The sequence below is a fragment of the Vigna unguiculata genome, chromosome 7 (assembly GCF_004118075.2).
Source record: "Vigna unguiculata cultivar IT97K-499-35 chromosome 7, ASM411807v1, whole genome shotgun sequence".
Lineage (NCBI taxonomy): Eukaryota > Viridiplantae > Streptophyta > Magnoliopsida > Fabales > Fabaceae > Vigna > Vigna unguiculata.
The window spans coordinates 24,228,348-24,243,079 of record NC_040285.1 but is presented as its reverse complement, the minus strand read 5'-3'; the positions used below and the strand labels follow the sequence as shown (position 1 = coordinate 24,243,079).

At 28.7% G+C, this 14,732-nt stretch overlaps 2 protein-coding genes across 4 annotated transcripts; both read right to left on the bottom strand.

Annotated features, from left to right (window-relative positions):
- Positions 1 to 1,527: 1,527 nt before the first annotated feature.
- LOC114189958 lies at positions 1,528 to 3,980 on the bottom strand. The gene is made up of 3 exons (XM_028078688.1): positions 3,411 to 3,980; positions 2,266 to 2,433; positions 1,528 to 1,785 (listed from the first exon to the last, which is right to left on the bottom strand). The coding sequence occupies exons 1-3, from the start codon at positions 3,867 to 3,869 to the stop codon at positions 1,600 to 1,602; spliced, it is 813 nt and encodes a 270-aa protein (XP_027934489.1). The 5' UTR covers positions 3,870 to 3,980; the 3' UTR covers positions 1,528 to 1,599.
- Positions 3,981 to 9,026: 5,046 nt separating this feature from the next.
- LOC114189837 (uncharacterized protein C24B11.05-like) lies at positions 9,027 to 11,560 on the bottom strand. 3 transcript variants are annotated; one of them, XM_028078546.1, is made up of 9 exons: positions 11,499 to 11,560; positions 11,166 to 11,290; positions 10,966 to 11,045; positions 10,714 to 10,779; positions 10,512 to 10,609; positions 10,253 to 10,378; positions 9,902 to 10,165; positions 9,714 to 9,779; positions 9,027 to 9,614 (listed from the first exon to the last, which is right to left on the bottom strand). In XM_028078546.1, the coding sequence occupies exons 3-9, from the start codon at positions 11,015 to 11,017 to the stop codon at positions 9,462 to 9,464; spliced, it is 825 nt and encodes a 274-aa protein (XP_027934347.1). In that variant the 5' UTR covers positions 11,018 to 11,045; positions 11,166 to 11,290; positions 11,499 to 11,560; the 3' UTR covers positions 9,027 to 9,461. The 3 variants fall into 3 exon arrangements, with proteins under 3 accessions (XP_027934347.1, XP_027934348.1, XP_027934349.1); XM_028078547.1 differs by having other exon boundaries at positions 10,966 to 11,035; positions 11,499 to 11,559; XM_028078548.1 differs by lacking the exon at positions 11,499 to 11,560 and having other exon boundaries at positions 11,251 to 11,343.
- Positions 11,561 to 14,732: the final 3,172 nt, after the last annotated feature.

Genomic DNA, 14,732 nt, shown 5'->3' with positions numbered 1-14,732 from the left:
TTTTTTTTTTATCCTAGTATGTTATAAACATATATAATTACTTATAATATTAATCGATAAAAAGTATTTAATATGACTTTTAACATAATTTTTATAAGAAAAAAATAGCATACGTAAATGAAATTATAAAAATACTGCATATATATTATACTTATATTCTAAAAAAATAATTATATACCTTTTTTAATTTTTGTATGAGGTGGTTTTGAAACGAATTTTTCTTTAAAAAATTTAGAAGGCAAAAGTAAAATTAACTTTTCATAAATTTAATGTAGCTTATACACATACTTAAAATATTTTTTTTAAAATTATATTAAACAACCTCTACGAATTACCTACCTTATGTAAACTAATTTTAATTTATAAAGAATTTTTAATTTTTTTTTCTTTCACAAAATTCAATGAATGAACTCCTAATCAAACCATAAATTATATATAATTTATTTCCATCCTAGTGATGCAAGAAACAACCTAAACTATTTAATTGATTAAGTTGCTTTGTTGTTGTGTAGACGCGGCAAATGGGGATAGAACCTAATTGAATAGCTTTTATTGTCTAAAAAAGAATTCGTAAGTACATTAAATTCAACAAGTTATATCTCTATTCACTTCGTTATCATAAGCCATATCTTTCAAGTACTGTTTAGATATGTTCTTGTGATTGCAGCAAGTAGTGGTGTTGGGGAGTTATTAGGTGAGGTTGATTCTCTTGTTTATCAAGCTTGCAAGTCTGAGCTCGTATTTTCTACATCAATGTTAGTGGACAGTTTACATCGGCCATGAGAGCTTCGAGAAGCCCATTCTGGTAGAGAGTTTCTTGTTAAACGTGAAACCTAACTACCCCTATTGAATGTTAGTTTTGATTTAAATTTATGATGTTTTTACTATGTTTTATTTTTTTGGATCCATAGGTAGAGTTGCAGGTTTTCCAACTAAAAAACCAGTATCAATATCATCAATAAGAATAAAGTATACTTTCTTTGACTCAATATTCCTTTGATAGGCTTAGCAGTTTCCAAGATTAAATAACATTTGAAAGAACCAAGAGCCTTTAATTCAAATAATGACTATAACTTCAACTGAACTGGATCAACATAATTGATATTAGATCCAATTAAGATCATGTCATCCCCATAAACAAGTAAAATAATCAGTGAAGAACCAGATACCTGTGTGAATAACAAATAGTCATTCTTGGACTGTATAAAACTATGTTGCGGCAATGTAGATGAAAATTTACAAAATCATTGTCTTGAGCCCTACCTAAGTTCATATAATTCATTGAATAAAATCTCATAAAAAAAATATTACACAGGCACTGATTTTATATACATCACTAACTTAGCTAACTCATAACAAACTTAATTAAACTCTAATACTTGGAACCACCCCAATTTTATACTCAGTTCAAATCCAACATCCAACAACTCTAATATGAATATTGATTCAGCCTTGAATGTAAAGATCAAGGAGGGCAGACATTGAAGAAATTCTTATGAAGAGGGCATGTAAGACCAAGCATAAAGATTTACCAAATGAGCAAAGAGGAGTAAACTGGACTTGTATTCATTTTTGTATGATCCACAATATATCCATTAATTACACAACTCGTTCTTTTTGAGCTTCGTTCCTGACAGATACAAGGTTCATTTTTATCTCATTGCAAAGTCTACCCTCTATGAGACGAATAGGCAACCACAGCTTCGGCTTAACATCAACAACGTATGAGAGAGTTGTACTAACTTCTCGGACTTGAGACTGCTCACAATTTTCGCTGTTCAAATGCTGCAAAACCATTACCATTGGTTAATTAATTTTGTATAGTATGTTAACCAACCCTGTTGATTATGTGGTTTCAAAATAATATAAAATTTGAACATCTTCCAAAATGAATATTGAAACAAGTTAAAAGCAAAGGGGACTCCTTTACGCCAATAGCTAAAAGAAAAGGAGACATCTTTTTGTCAAAATAAATACTAGCAGTCAAGTTTTGCATAAATCATAATAACAACTTGGTCAATAGACTGAAATAATTACTAAACTTAAGTTTCCAAGATATGATTTCACACTCCACTTCTAGTTTTTCGCCAAGGAAGGTCGGTCATGGATGATGAATGTAGAATTTCACAACGTCAATCTCAGAAACGAAAGGTTTGACCTTTGAAAAATATTTATGATGAAGTGCCTCACATTATGCAAATTGATGTGATATATTATCCTAGATCCAGAAGAATTCTGAAATCAAGGGAACCCATTAATTCCTACCTGCAAAATCGACCATTTTCCTTCAAAGAGTTGAAAATCTCCTTCAATCATCTTGAATTCAATTTCACGCTTAATACCAGTAGGAAGAGTCTCCAATTCTTTCTCATAACAATCTACAATTCCTTTAGCATTGAATTTTATCCCAAATGCTATATTTTGCTGTCCGATCTGTTCAGGTAATGTAACAATAACAAATATAATTTCAAGTCAAATACATTAGCTAAGAAAATACTTTAAATGATGTCAATTTTTAATTCGGGTAACAGTAAAATAAAACATTGAGTGACATTAATTTGTAAAGCTTGCAATTCAGAGGAAGTAAATTAGGTAAAACCATGGTTGGCCTTACAACAATGTAATCTTATAAAAAGTTTGACATTAACCTGAATCATTCATTGTCACCCAAACTATAATAGTAATATGAGCATACATGCTCACACTCTGATTTCCAGAGTAAACTGCTGCACCAAAAAAGTGTAACATTAGTATTCATGTACTTCTAAGTTGTAGATACATCATAATGCATCATGCCATCATCATCACCCTGAATTGATGCCTAACCTGCATTTGATTTTATACCAAAATGGAGCTTGTTTTCTAAAAAATCACTCTTGTTTTAAAAACACTTGTTCTATGCTTGTTTTCTAACAATTCATGGAACAACAAAAAGAAAGAACGAAGTACAGGACAAAGCTCTAACAAGTTGTTACTAAACATTCATAAGCGCCCTCTTGTTTACATAGCAATTTTCGGGCGGCTAGGTAATAAGGACCACGGGTTCCATTACAGAGAAGCAAAATAAACCATCTAGTAAAGGAAGATCCCTACATAGCAATAGCAACACAGAAAGCAATTAAACTTGTACACTTACTGCACAAGTCCTCACGAGGGTTGTCCAATACAAATAAACTTCAACAAGAACATAAAGAAATACTCTAATTACATCTCCAAATTAATAAAGAATCAAGAATTTTTGATTCAGAAAATGAAAGCAAGCCCAAAACAACCCTAACACCTTATTTGAGATTGATCAAATCAGCAGAATGCAGCGTGAGACAAACAGCCAAAAAAATGCAACTAATTTCATAAAAAAAGATCAAACTTTAAGAACCCCTTTTGGAGCACAACACGTGATAGAGAGGAACCTGCAAAAGACGGGCATAATTGTCACCCTTTTGGAGCAACTGACTGACAGCAAGGCCAGGGATAAAATCAGCCAATCTCTCATAATCGGTCAAGATGTTCCAAACGGAAGAAAGAGAAGCTTCAATGGAAATTCTGGATTCGATTCTGCGCGAGTTCTTGTCCAGTTTCATCACCTCTATGCACACCCCATCCTCAACTAAGGACTCTTCCGACTCTTCAAGCCCCACATCGTCTAAAGTGATGGGGTCGGGTTCTGAAGCAGCAGTGCACAAGAAGGGTGTGGAGTTGGAGGAGCAAGGTTTGGGAGTGGATAGTGAATGATGGGTCTTGAAATGAAAAGGGTGGAAGAAGAAGAGAGAGGAGTGGGTTATGGGAATGGAGTTAGAGGAGAAGGAAGCGAGTGGTTGAGGGAATAGAAAAGCTGAGCGTGATTCTGAGGAAACTGGAATGGCGCGCATTGTTTCTGTGGTGCTCTCTTCTCCTCTACCATACTCTTTTTCTGTTGCGAAAACGCAAAACTACATGAACCATGTTCTTGAACTTGTCGCCCACAACAAAACAATCTTAAGAACATAGCGTGGTTTTACTGGTTAAGGTGAGAACACCAATGGTGTAACTATTGTTGTTAGTAGATAATTAATTAAAAAGGATTAAATACATTTTTAGTCCTCATTTTCGTTTTCGTGGTGTTTGTTATAGACGTCTTCCTCGTTTTAACAAAAGATTTACAATTGTACCGAATATTTAAAATGATATTCATTTTCGCAATTCGTGTTTTATTTGATCCTTTCATGTGAGGACGTTTAATTCAGTAACGGAGTATTATACAGTTAACAATGTTTGTATTACGTTACATGTTACATTGGAATGTGTTACGTGTCAGTGCTCCGTTACTGATTTAAATGGCGTAACAAAAAATGATCAAATAAACACAAATTGCGAGAATGAAAATCATTCTAAATATTTGGTACAAATGAAAACCATTTTAAACATTCTGTCAAAATAAATATCATATGCAACAAACAGTATGAAAATGAAGACAAAAAAAATATTTAAGCCTAATTAAAAATAGGCTTAAATATACATTTGGTCCCTATTTTTGTTGATTTTATTCAATTTGGTCCCTATATTCGTTTTATGTTCAATTAGGTCCTCATTTTCGTCAAATTGTGGTCAATTTGGTCCTTTTCACTAACGGTGTTTAAATGGTTAACGTTTTTGAACAGTATATGCCATGTGTCAACTCCTGGTTTTTTTGATTTTTTTTATTTTTTTTGATTTTTTTTTAATTTTTTAATTTCAAAAAAATAGTCCACGTGTCAAGTCACAATTGTGCCACGTGTCAATGCTACTGCCACGTGTCAGTTTGTAGTAGTATTATTCTTTTTGTTCAATTTAGTCCCAATTTTTATTAAAATAAATCAATTTTGTCCTTTTCAAATTGATACTAAATTTAATATCTTTTATACAAATTATATTAATATCTTTTCTAAAATTGACCTTTAAATTTATTATTTTTTAAATTCAATTATAAATTATTAAATTTAATTATAAATTGAATAAGTTCTTATATTTAATTTCTAAATACAATATAATTATTTAAAATATTATAAGAATATAATTATTAATTTTTTTCTAATATTTATATTCTAAAATATTTTTAAAATTGATATATAAAAATATTTTAAATATTCAAAATATTTTAGAAAAATAAACTAATATTTGTAAAATTAACATTTACATATAAAATATTTTAGATTTTAATATCTAAAATGCAATAAAAATATTAAATATTTTAAATTTAAATGTAAATTTTACAAATGTTAATATATATTTTTAAAATTTTAATAATTATATTTTAATTATATTTAAATAATTATATTCTATTTAACAATTGAATCTAAAAATTATATTCAATTAATAATTAAATATTATAATTTATAATTAAATTTAAAAAATAAGTAATAATAATGTCAATTTGAAAATTAAATGGTTTTCTTTTAATAAAATTTGGGACTAAATTAAACAAAAATAACGAATATAGGGACTGAATTGAACAAAAATAACGAATATAGGGACTAAATTGAAAAAAAAAATAATACTATCAGAAACTGACACGTGGCACAATTGTGACTTGACACGTGGACACTTTTTTTGAAATTAAAAAAAATTAAAAAAATTAAAAAAAAATTAAAAAAAAATTAAAAAAAATAAAAAAAATTAAAAAAAAAACCAAGAGCTGACACGTGGCATGTACTGTTCAAAAACGTTAACTATTTAAACACCGTTAGTGAAAAAGACCAAATTGACCACAATTTAACGAAAATGAGGACCTAATTGAACATAAAACGAAAATAAAGACCAAATTGAATAAAATCAACACAAATTGACCAAATGTATATTTAAGCTTTAAAAATATCACATTTTCATCTATTATTAATGATTAATGAATGTTGTTTTGCCCATGATGTCTTGAGGTTGTCAAAGAATCTACGTAATATTGTATTATTTAATTTGGGCATTAGAACAAAGATTATTTCATATATATATATATATATATATATATATATATATATATATATATATATATATATATATATATATATATATATATATATATATATGGAATCATATCTTTGCATACGATTTTTGTTGTAGTATTTTTATTTTAAATTATTAAAATATTTATAGTTTATAAGATAACTTAGAAAAAGTATTTTTATTATAATTTTTTGTTCATCTTGAATTATTATTTTGTCTCTTTTATTTCTCTGTTACTTGTTAAATATTTATAAAATTCACTCGAATTTTAGAGGTGTTTTTTCTCTCATTATAATCTTTATTGTATTTTTTTTCATTTGCATAGTTTTGTTTAAGTTCGGACGATGTATTATATTTTAAGAAATACAAACCTTAATTTTATTAAATAAAATTGTTTATAGGACATTCATATTATTATTTATATTCCATTTCAATATTTATTATTTATTTTTTTAACTTTAAAATGTTTCACTCTTAATTTGAATTTACATGAACTCTTTGTTTAGTTTATTAATTAATATAAAAGAAAAAGTTTATCTATTTTTCTTCTCTTTTAACTCTTATTTCTTTTCACTTGAAAAACCTTTATTTTGTTAAAAAACTTATATTTTTGTGTTCTCTTTTATTCATGTTTTCAAAGTATTTTATCTTTTCATCAGAAAAATCAATCTCAACCTCACAGAATTAAATTATTTATAAAACACATATTTAATTACTTTTACCTTTTTCAGTATTTTTATTCATTGTTTATTTATTACATTCTAAGAATGAATGATATTACCTTGATTGTGTCTATTTTACTTGGAATTCGCAGTGATATAGCTTTATTTTTGTTTTTCTAACTTTTTATCAAGTTTTCATCATGTTTCATTTACCATGAATAACAAAATTTATTGTTTGAATATTTTTTATCAACGTCAAATATAATTTTTATATTTAAATGATAAAAAGTGCACTTTTTAAATGATGAGTCTTTTGATATGATTTATCACATTAGACTACTTTTTTAATTATTATTAGTTAACATAACTAAACATTTTGATAAATTAATGGATGTTCTAATTAATGGATGTTCTCATTGTGGTATTTTAGTTAGGCGTAATTATTTACTATTTTATATAAAAGTAAAAAATATTTTTAGTCTCCCAATTTATATATGAAATTGAAATTTGTCGTTATCGAAAAAATTATATAAAATAGATTGTCTAAAATGAATGACATTAAGTTTTTTCTTTGATGATAATAAGATGATAACTAGATTAAAAGGCCTGTGCATATAATGATCAAGAAGTGTAATTAAAAAGAAAAAAAATCTACTTTTTCTCTTTTACATTTTTTTCTCTTTTTTCTTTTCCTCTTTAATCTTCTTCTTTGACCATCATCCTCGATGGTTTCATCATTTTCGTTTCTACGTTTAGGTCTTTTTTTTTTTTATGGATTTTACTATTTACAAAGAAATAGAAGGATGAATTTGAATTTAAATGGTGTTCTTTTCTGCACCTTTATGAGCGAGACAAGGAGAGATTTTTACTTTTTTTCCATCTCACATGTGCTAAAGAGATTTAGGGGTAATTTATTTATATTTACAATAATATCCTTGTTCTTTCATAAATGTAAACTTACTTGAGCATGTTTATGCTTTTGGTTTCATTGTTTTGTTTTTTCTTCCATTCACCTAAGTAGCAACGGGTGGCCATCATTTCTATCCAAAAAGACTTGTAAGGTTCCAATTTGATTAAAAAGAATTTTAGTTTTATGAAAATAAAATAACTAATTATTAATTATTATTATATTAATAATAACAATAATCATAATTAGTATTAAACGATAATATTATATTTTTCTTATATTTATTCCAATACGAAAGATTTTTCATGTTTAACTAGTTCCATTTTGGATGTACTTGATTCCACCGATTTCTTCACAACTTTGTTTATTTTTTTTTCAAATCAAATATATTATAATATTTTTTTATTAATAAATATCATTAATATTTTTAATTATCATAAAAAGATTCAAAATTAATTATTACTTATCTAATTATCATTTTATAATACTTTTAATACCAAGGACGATTTGGTAATCTAACTTTTTCATCCATTAAATTTTATTTCTTTATTAGTCATATCAATCAAATCTATCACAAATGTTCACAAAATTTATTCTTAAATTTACTTCACTATCACCTTTAAATCTTTTTTAAAAAAATAACATAATTCTCACCTTCAAATCCATTTAAATCGATCATCTCTCTCCCTCAAATTCTTCCACTCAAAAGAACACATTCTTAGGTTTAGATTTGATTCTCCATCACTCAACTATGATCGGATAGAGGAAATTGAATTGCAATTTCGCATGTAAACTAAGCTACTAAAAATATAATTCACCATTCATATAATTTTTAACTTTTGTCTAATTACTATTTGATAACGTGTTTAGGTATTTATTTAACTATAATTTTTTTCTTAGATATAGAAAAGAAAATGTGTCTTTCTGAAATTGATAAATTAATTAAATTATTTGGACAAATGTGTTTGGATTAACATTAAGTTGGAAAAAAGAAAACTATACAAAATTAAGTATTACATCAAAATTATGATTTTCTAAAATGAGATTAAAAGAACCAAAATCTAATATGAATAATCAAAAAGTTAGACAAATCCAATTTCATATTTAATTTGTGTTTCTGTCACGAAACTTGTTTAATTTCTTGAAGTTGTGGACAAATACTTTATTCAACATGTTATCCATATCTCTCCATATCATGGTGATGAATAGTGACTCTTTTTCTTATATGAAATCGACAAAATACACTTGCAACAACTTCTGGTCAATCATTGTACGCAAATAATTCTGGCAATGTTGATTCACTTATTTTTAATGCCCAGTTGCTTATCTAAGCCATCCAAAGGTTTTTCATTTCAACCATTATCACTTAAAATTTGTTTATGTTTTGGCCTTACTAAGTAAACGATGTTAATGTATGTTGTAGACTCCATGGTTAGAGAAACTCCATGTTGTGTCAGTAGATTTCAGTGATGGAATGGATGTTGAGAGGCACTTGAATCACAGTAGACAAGAAAGTTTCATACAAGTTATTCAAAATACTTGATTTTAACACTGAAGTGCAGTACAATTTTCTAACTGTGAATTAAGATTTTAAGTTGAAAAGGGTGTAAGAATATGGATATTTGATATGTTTATATGCGTCTGAATTATCGACTTCTGAGAGATACACAACACACATATCTCGTATTACCATTTACCAGACCGACGAAAAACCTTATTTAGTAGATTACTATATTTTTTTTCTCTCCAATTTTTAGCTCTGCAATATACATTTTCAAGTTTCTCATCCATTCAATGTCCCAACTTGAAGATTTATATAGTTAAGCATCAGCATGATATGGAGAGATTTCAAACTTATTGTAAATTTAGATAGACACGAGCTTAGGTTGAAACCCTTGATTGCTTGATTAGTGTGCTAAAATCTTTCATCGAAGCAAAACTCAAGCTAGGACCATGGTTTCCACTGCTGGGGGTTGAATCTTTTGCTGTTGGTTTCCTTCTTCAATCTCCCATATTTCAGGTAATGCTTCTTTGATATTGTGAATGCTATTCAGGGCATGATCAGCACCAGGCACCAAATCTGAATGACCCAACTGCCATCAATTGGTTATGTTCTTGTTAGATTACACTGCAGTATTGCATAACAAATGAACATGAATGTGAAAATGCATAGATAGCAAACTAGATCTTACTATAACAGTGTGAAGTCCAGCTACTTTTGCACTTGCAACATTTCTAACACTGTCATCAAAGAAAATCTGCAGAAGATAGGATAGAACTGTTATGAATTGATTCCCAGAGTCTTACAGAAAATAATATAAATAACCACATAACATAAGTAATAATCCTATGTCACTTTTAGGTAAGTGTTCAATCTTACTGTTTTCTTTGGATCCACATTAGCAATCCGAATAGCAGCTTCAAAGGCTTCCACAGAGGGTTTACAGAGGATATGAGTCTGGGAATTGAAACATCCATTCTCCGTTAAATCTGTGAGAACATTATCATCATTCGGTAAATCCATGCAATTGATTTGTTTGTGAGGATTAAGCGTTTCAAAGCATATGATGCCCTCAAAACAATCTTCCAAACCCATTCTGTTGAGAACTTTAACTGCATGTGCGTGATCTGCATTGGTGAATATCTGGAAATAACATTTTCAAGTCAGAGGATATTATAGAACGCTCTTCACTGAACAAATTTATAAGGTTTAACTTTGTTGTTGACATACTATTTTACGTTGAGGCATGGAAAGTAGAAGGTTCCTTAATACTGGATCAGGCTTCAGTTTCTCGTATGGTAACCTTCCATGAACGTAAGCATGAAACTCGTCATTGTCAAATTCATAGCCAAGGACCTGAGAGGAAACATAGTAGAAAAAGATTTCTCTTCAAACTGTATAAACTCACTGAGATCATATATAATTGACAGTGAATCGATTTCAGAAGTATGATGAAGAGAAAAATAAGAGCAGCACCAAATCTTCATACCTTCAATCCTGCCATAGTTGTTCCGTATTCTCTATACAAATCCAAGCACATTTTTGGCACTTCATCTTCTTCAATATGCAAGTGTTCTAACATATACTCTGCAAAAAAATAAAAGATTGGTTAACTCTAGTTCTTGTATGACATATGAGATTACCTGAACACCAGACTATGTAAGATTTTGTTATAACACTAGAATATGTACCTTGAATGTTCTTGCGACAAAACAAATTGAGACCTATGCTCAGCGGGTAGAGAGTGTCATCCATATCTGTGACCAACATTTGGAATTAGAAATTAGTTCCATCTTCTATTTCAGAGTGAAACACACCATTATTAACCTTCTTTTCCCCTTTTGAAACAGGCAAATTGAATTCTATATTTTCTTCAGTTTCAATGGACAATTTTCTAAGTTAAATAAAGAGGCAAAAAGGTTATTGAGTTGCACCAATCATACCAAAAAGCAAGCACTCGTACTTGACTCCAACAGTCCTGAGAGCAGAGTCCATCTTAGCTGAATTTCAAATCTGCAACAAACTTCAGTAATAGCAGCATAATGAGCACTATATTTGCACTTGATGATCTTACAAGAATATGAGCAACTGAAAAAAGTATGAAAGTTTAAGCAAGAGTACAAAAGTTTAAGCATTAACGCACCAAATTTGATCAGAAGAATAGTGCTCTCTATCTAGTGTATTAAAAACAATACACTTGTGATTAAGTAGATGAAAGGATTACAAACCCAAATCGTGAATTTATAGTTCGATACTCTCCACTTGAATCTGCTTGTTATTAAAAACAGCAAGTTAGTAAGTATTAGTCATTTCATGGGTTATGTAAAATAATCAATGCGTTGAAACATGCCTACCAATTCGAACCACATAAACAAAACCTATTTAAAATAAAATAATATCTAGACTTTATGAACATTAACATGAACAGAGATAAAAACAAATGCAATATGTGGCACGAAACTAAACGTAGCAGTACCTTTACCCAAAAGTAAACTAGAGTGTCCCAATGTAATACCTCTACTGCACGAAATGGTCGTTCGTGGCTTACAAAATCAATTCATATATGTACATGAATTTGTAGGAGGACCCCACCACTACGCATAATGTGCGAGGTGACAAACTATTTCTGAGGTGGTGAGCATCGTTATTTTTCAATTGTTAGACTTTCTCATCTATCTTTACTTTTTCAGTCACTTTCTGTGCCATAACTGCTCCATTTTTCATCAAGTATCTGGTTCAATCCTACAGTTAGGAGTTGATATTTGCATTTACTTAATCTCACTCCATGCGTGCTGACAGTGTTATCTCCGCATACTTTATTTGTAGAATTACACTTACTCAACTCTACAAAATCGATTTAAAAAATAAGATTTATCGTCACTAACTTGTATATTCGGACTTATGTCTTGTTGATAGAACTTTCAACATACTTCACTTGGAGAAAACTGATAAATTGGTTGGGATGTTGCTTGTGGGTGTGAGGTTTTCATACAAGGAAAATGTAGAGATTGGGTAGTAAAAGAAGAGTTTATTCGTTTAACTATGATGGAATATAACTATATATATATAAGTATCATTGGTGTGTATGATTATAAATAAAACACGTAGGACCATTAAAAAACTTACTATTTAATTTAATGTCCTTTGCGTAGAGAACAGAAGCCACCACCGTCCATGCATGTGACAATGTTAGGCTGGTAGTAGTAGAAGCCAAATCATCAGCACTAAAGAGGTGGTGGTTTATATTGCCACGGCAACATGGAATGGAGTAAATAAATCTCTCACGTTGGGCCCACACAATTTTAAACCTTTTCAGAATAATAACAAGTTTAATTGGTTAAGTTTCAGAAACTATATTTGTATTATCGTTATTTTACTTTTCGTTTTCAAACATTTCTAAAACTAATGAAAATAGTTTTTTAGATTTACTAGCATGTTGCATTTGTAAGTTATAAATAGATATGTGTTGAAATTATAATATATTAATGGAAACAACTTTCATGTTATAATACACTAGAGAGTATACTAAGAAAGACTTAGATGAAGAGTGTGTGAATTGTTAATCAATGGTATGCTAGATGAGATAATGATAGTTTTGTTTGTGGATATTGTGTTAGTGAGTGTGTTTATATACAATTCAACCTTACAATATAAGGTGTGACCAGGCTTGAACTTCACTTATATATTATAATGTGAGATTTCAACACATTTTTTATATATTATAAAGTGAGATTTCAACACATTACATTGGGAAATGAACATTTTAAGTGTAATATTAGATATTTTTCCATAATCTAACACGTATTGGATAACAAAATGGTAAAAATGGTAATGATTTCAAAGAATTAGAATATATTTTAAATACCTTTAATATCATCATGTAAATAGATTTATGTTTAATTCAATATCACGATATCGGTTTATAAGGTAAAATTTTCAATTATAAAGTGTAAATTTATTTTATTTCTAATATTGTAAAGAGAAAAACAATTATAAACAAGGAAGACTAATTTTTTTGTTACCAACAATAAAAAATATATAAAATAGAAAAACATTTGAGTTGCTCCAACCCTTTACACAGTTAAAAAACATAAAAAAAAAAATAATAGAAAAAAATTGGGTAGGAAACACTCATGTTCTCAAAGATATTACATAGCACAAGTGCTTAACCATATTCTAGGAAGAAGGTATAAAGATAACAAATAAAGAAAGGATGAGTATAATTCTAAAATCATGGTTTAACTTGCATAAGCTACCCATAAAAACATTGTCTCTTTCATTTTTCTTTGTGAAGTTTTCCCCTTTCCTTATAAAAATTGTGTCACTAATCACTGGTTGTCAAATTTGTATATGTGCAAGGAACATATCTTTAGGCTATAGAGCTTGAGTCTAGAAAAACATTAAATAACTAAGATTTAAAGTATTGTTTTTGGAGATACCACATGCCAAGGTTGTTATCACTCTACAGTCTAGACCACGTTAGAGTATAAGAGTAGCAAGATTAAAACTTTCTTATAATTGAGACATCATGCTTTACCCAAACCAACTACTAAGCATATGATGTGGATGTAAATCCAAAACTCATAGAACCGATATCAGAAGGAAAGGCCAAATAACTCAAAAAAGAAGTTTAGGGGTTTACTAAATAACAAAACACTTAAAGAATTTAATTAGTTGAGCATGTGAAGGTTTTAAATATGAAGATGGGAAAGTATGAGGCAAAATGGCCCAAAGAAGGGACAAGTTCCACTTCAATGAGTGGGCTAAGGTGAGCAACATATGTAACATCACATGTGAAATGTTTAATATAAATAAATTGACAATGTTTGAAAATATTATATGCAATGGAGATGTCAAATGGAGGTTATTAGGATTAAGATGTACTCATTTATATAGCTATTTTTTCTAAAACTTTAACAAAAAAAAAAAGGCACATATGATATATGTATTTATGCAAAATATCTTTTTCAAATATATGAAACCGCATTATTTTAATATAAGTAGAAACAAAACAATTTTTAATCTCTAAAAAGAATATAATATTTTTCCCGATAATATAATGTCGCACTTTCTTAGAAATATTGTTTGTTTAAGAAGAAAATAATAATTTGAAGACGGCTTTTAGGTTTTCTCCTCTCTTCTTTTTCTAATCACATACATAAATGGTCTTCCCTATTCATCTTTTGTTTCTAATTCTTTCTCTTGATTTTCATACATGTATGAAGGTATACTATTAATTATGGATTTAAATTAAAACAAAATATAAAAAAATATTAGATGCATTGACTTTAATTAGATTTTGAATAGAAATCATATTCACCGTTATCACGTTGTTTGTAAATATTTACATTTTGGACAAAACTATCTAAATAATTCTTCAACAAAAGTTCCTTCTCAAGTTCTGAAATATTGATTTAGAGTTTGTATAACAAATTTATACTCTGTAGGTTGTTAAAGTTAGAAGTCAACAAAATGTAAAAATGAGAGTACTAATATTACACTTTTCATCTTCTCTGTGAAGAATATTATTCCAATATCCATAACCACGTATTTCTCTGTACTATGTATAGGAGCAAGAGATAGATAAGAAGATTTACTACACCATCTTGACTCTTGAGTCATATATTGTATATAGTTATTACTTCAAAATATTCCTTTACCAACAATGAATGAATGACTCTTGAGTCATTACTTTGGATTATATGATCAG